Genomic DNA, 4,977 nt, shown 5'->3' with positions numbered 1-4,977 from the left:
TACTATGTAAAAACAAATTAAAAAATATAAGTTGTTTGTGGAACACGTATCTTGTCCGATAGTGCAAGAATATCATGTCTAGGAAGCTAAGGTTGCTAATGCAATGAAGACAGCAAAGTCCAGATTTATAGGTGAAGCTAGGAATAAAGACACCTATGGATTCACAAGAAATTAGAGTTACATGGATATATTATTAAGCAAACAATCTCCATTATAAATCCTCGTACCTTCTCAAGAAATTACAGAGAATTATATATCTTGATTGTTTTATTAATTATTAGACCCGAAAACAAGCAGCAAATTTGCTTATCGGCATTCCCGTAAAGAGTTTATCAATGGCTAATGTAGGAGATCAAAGGAGCTCTGGTAATCGTGTAGCTCAGAAGTTTGAGCCATCCTCTGATTGGACTCATGACGATAAGGCCAGTTATCTTTTCCTTGATCTTCCTGGTACAATTCAAAATCTTTCTTTTTCATTTATATATTAGGAACGGATCGAAGAGGGTAACGTTCATCCCCTAAAGATTTCAAATTTTTATATATTTTAGATAATTTTATTGATAATTTAATTTCGCTATTATTAAAATTCTATAAATTCGTTTCTTGACATAAAATTTTGTGATGTTCGATATTTATATTGATTTTTTACGTGCTGTTGAATAAGGTTTTAAAAAGGAGCAGCTGAGGCTTGAGCTTGCTTCAACCGGTCACATAATCATCAGTGGAGAAAGAGTAGTTGATGAAAACAAATCCATATATTTCGAGCAAAGCTTTCCATTGCCTGATAATTCGGATACGGATAAGGTCAATGGGAAATTCGATGGCGAATTTCTTCACGTTACAGTCCCCAAGCTATCTGTTGCAGAAGAAGAAAATCATGCAGCCGATGGCTTAGGCGAAGCGAGTGTTCCGACTGAGACCTATTCTAACCATGATGAAAACCAAAGCAAACATGAGGATCACGAGCGGCGGAGCAGTGGCGGCATCGATGAAGCCAGCAAGGAAGGTAACCGAGTTGCGAGCTTTCCGGAGGAGATGGTGAAGAAATGGGAAGGAGATGAAGGTCCATTGGAGATGGCTATCAAGTTTATTAAGGAAAATAGAGGGGCCGTTGTTTCGGTTATCATTGCATTATCGGCTGGGGTTTTCATTTGTCGAACTTTTGATTGAATTTGTATGTACGCACACAATAAAACAAAACTGAATTTCTACCCAAGAAAACTTCAATTCCTTGTCCTTTTACGTCCAAATGCTGTTTAAGGCTTAATGGTGAGGCTATTAACAACCCTAATCATGGTGAGATCAGTTATGTGAGATAAAAGTTAGAACTGCCCCTAAAAACATTTAGGGTAAACAACACATTTAGTACCCTAACTATCACTTTTGTTTTGTTTTGATCATCCACCTATTTTTTATTTCAAAATCATACCTAATATTACCTTTTAATTTTATTTTGATTACCCGCTGTTAAAAATTTAACGATGATGTTGACGAGTCACTGTAAGGTAATGTCACATCATCATTGCAAAAAAAGTTAAAAAATATCATGTTAGTAGTTTTGTTACTTTTTAACGATGGGTGACCAAAATAAAATCAAAGCTTAACGTTAGATATAATTTTGAAAAAAAAATAATAGTTAGGTGACCAAAACAGAACAAAAATAATAATTATGTAATACCCTAATCCGATCCGACCCGAAGTTTGTAGAATTTGAATGTCATATAGAACAACTGAAGTGGCTAACAATTATTTTGAAATCAATACTCCTAATCACCATTTAAAAACCAATAGTTCAAAACAGTAATAAAATCATTTTTTATAAATTGGAGTTCCATGACACAATTTAAATTGATTAATATAACTCAAAGTATGCAAAACATAATATATAAGTAAGGGTTCTATGAATACATATGTCCACTACTAGTAACCAAACAATACTCTGTGAGGAATATTTGAAATCATGCTGTGAGCTCCTTGAACGACTCAACATACTAACCTGCGAATGACTCAACATAAACGTAAGCATGGTAGGAAACATGGTAATAAGCAGTAGGTACATGTATGATTATATCTAATGTTACCTACTAGGGTTTAACCATTTTATCGCTATAGTTTGAGCCTCATGCTTCTCTTAGTCTTCTACTAAGAGACTTGCCATGAGTTACACACATATATTGGGCCTTTAACAGCTATACCAAACAATGACAGAATGCAATAAGCATGATATATAGCAAAACAATGATTAACGGAAGCGTCGCAACACTGGTACTAAAGTGCCTTAGTACTGATACAGAAAAAATATGCATTAACACTGATACTAAAGTGTCTTAGCACTGTTGGGAATATATCCAAATATTTCACATACATATACTTTAAATGATCATCAGGCATGGAAGTAGCTCGAGTGTCCTTATCGCTTTTTGAGTGTCAAACAAAGGAACAAGTCTTATGAAATCTTACCTCATAATGTTCTTATGGTTAACACACATATAACATTATTATCACATAATTATCTTGTCATTATTATAAATTACAACACAAATAGGTGACATCACACCCTCACTACTATTTCATTTTTTTCTCTCTCCTAGAACGTTATTGTGACACCCTAAATTCCGGGTCAATCCGAAACCCGTAATTTGAGCCCATTAGATCTCCTATATCAGTTCTTAAGGGTATTGGGATTCAGTTAGCCCAAAATTTTAGGGCAAATGATGACTTTAGTATGAGTTTTAAAAGAGAGGGACCAAAGTAGCAATTTACCCATAGTCGATTTTAAAGGATAAAACCCCTCTTTATAGGTGTTTTTCACGTGAGTTACCCACCAAAACCACTCTTCCATTTTCTCTTCTCTTCTTTCTTCCTTAAAGTAAGCACAAAGGTGGAAGCCTTTTGAATCTCAAGCCTTGTTAGAGTCAACCAAGGTAAGAATCTTAACCTTAACCCCTTAAGCTTCATTTCAAGCCCTTAATCTCAAGTTTTGGTATTGGTTTTAGAAAATGGGTTTTTAAGGAAGGTTAAGGGAATAAAAGAATTCAAGTTTATTTTAGTAAATTTAAGTTGTTTGGAGTATCTTTAACCTTGTTTTAAGCCTTAGATAAGTTAGTAATTCCTTTACTTTTATTGGATTAGCTAAGGAGGTGGGAGAAAGTTCAAAGGCTAGAGGTAAAGAGAAAATGGCTCCTAGCTGAGTTGAGAAAGATTCTAGCAGCCAAGAAAGCCATGTAACACACTCACAACTTTCTCATATTGATTGTGGGTCATTAGAATAACTTTCTCATAGTTTATGAGTATATATGCTCCTAACGAGTTATGTTATACTTTTGCATCTAAATTAGTAGTAGTAGTAATTCCTCATTGTTCATCTTAATCTCAGATTTTAGAGATGGACAGAAGCCCAGGCCATAGTAGAGATGATAGAGAAGAGAGTAGAGTTTCCTTAGTTGGTGATTCAGGAGATGAGTTTATCCCAGAATTTGAGCATAAAGAGCCTAGAGACGCAAGGGTCGATGAAGCGGCCTTCTTTATAAATTTGACCTCTTCCTTGAGGCGAATAGTGGAGTCATTTTCCATACACCCACTAACCCACTTGTTCAGCCAGTTTCTCCAGTTGTAGCCCCTCAGGAAACTCCAGCTGCATCTCACCCTTAAGGGAACGTTAGAGTGCATCATCTCCTTGCTGAAAAGTGACTGAGGTCCATACCAAGATCAGATCAGAGTACGTCTCAAGTTTTTGGAAGTGCATGTATATTTATAAATCATAATGTAAAGTTACGTCATAAATGTATTTTAAAGTTGGTCTGTATTATTATTTTTAAATGTAAATATTTATTTTGGGATCTCCTCAATGTACAATTTTAATTATATTTTTATAGTTGAATTTATAAAGAAAATAATCGTTTTAAAGCAAGAGAAATAAGAAAAAGGTTGGTCAGCCACTTTGATGGTTCCATGTAGCACCCTTATTGGTTAATTGTGTGTCGTTCTGGTTTAGGGTGTTACAATTATACAAGAGTTTATTAGTCTTTTAGTATTTTATTCCCCTAAGATAATTAATAATATTTTCTACTCACTTGGAATATTACTAGTGGTCCAATACTCTATTCGGGATTTGGTTCATTGATAACAATCTCCTAGTTGCTCTCATTGCACTTCCCACCAGTTCACCCTTGAGCTGGTATGGTAAGTTGCTTATTCTTAATATTAGGTGTTCATGTGGTACTCAATTTCTTCTATTGCTTTCATTAGATCATTTATTTTCTCACTCATTGGTACATATTTCGAAATGCTCATTTGTTCTCAACTACTCGATACATGTTCGATTAGAGATACTTAGTCGTATTGTACTTAATATTGTTACTTCGGTTTTCATCCACTCCTAAAAGTGTTTCTAGGCACTTTTTGCCATTTCAAACCCTTCCAGACTATGTCCAATTATTACGAATCACCCTTAATTCTTACAGACCTTAACGGAGTAAATTGAATCATCTAAAACGAGTAGTATCAATACCCTACAAGCAGTGTCGATACTCCTATGTCAAGTATCGATACCCCTATAAGTATCGATACAAAAAATGACTACTGAATTGTAAAAAGGGTAAATTATGTCAATAGTCCCATTTGTTTTCGGTCTTATCGAATTTGGTCACCGATTTTTTAATTAAGTGCGCTTGGTCCCTTACGTTATCGATCCTTTTGATTTAAAGTCATTTGGCCGTTAACTTATTAACAGAATTTTGAGTTGGAAATTAAAAATAAATAAATAAATCCAAAAAACCCACGTGTCATCATCTTCTCCTTCTTCTTTCCCCACAACCCATTCTCATCAATTCCTTACCCTTAAAAAACTCACACGGCCTATTCTCATTAACATCTTACCCTTAAATTTAAAAAAAAAAATCCACGTCAACTATGGAAACATGGGATTGGTCACTATCCCCACTTCACCTCGAACCAGTACCGAGCCTCAGTTGTGAA

At 34.8% G+C, this 4,977-nt stretch overlaps 1 protein-coding gene across 1 annotated transcript; it reads left to right on the top strand.

Moving 5' to 3' along the window:
* Nucleotides 1–265: 265 nt before the first annotated feature.
* On the top strand, nucleotides 266–1,193 carry LOC120122103 (16.9 kDa class I heat shock protein 1-like). The gene is made up of 2 exons (XM_039141342.1): nucleotides 266–450; nucleotides 665–1,193. Exons 1-2 carry the CDS (start codon nucleotides 336–338, stop codon nucleotides 1,168–1,170), a joined length of 621 nt encoding a protein of 206 aa, XP_038997273.1. The 5' UTR covers nucleotides 266–335; the 3' UTR covers nucleotides 1,171–1,193.
* Nucleotides 1,194–4,977: the final 3,784 nt, after the last annotated feature.

Source organism: Hibiscus syriacus, unplaced genomic scaffold (assembly GCF_006381635.1).
Source record: "Hibiscus syriacus cultivar Baekdansim isolate YM2019G1 unplaced genomic scaffold, ASM638163v2 tig00110384_pilon, whole genome shotgun sequence".
In the NCBI taxonomy this organism is placed as follows: Eukaryota; Viridiplantae; Streptophyta; class Magnoliopsida; order Malvales; family Malvaceae; genus Hibiscus; species Hibiscus syriacus.
Note: the sequence above shows the minus strand (reverse complement) of the source record. Positions and strands in the feature narration are given on the sequence as shown.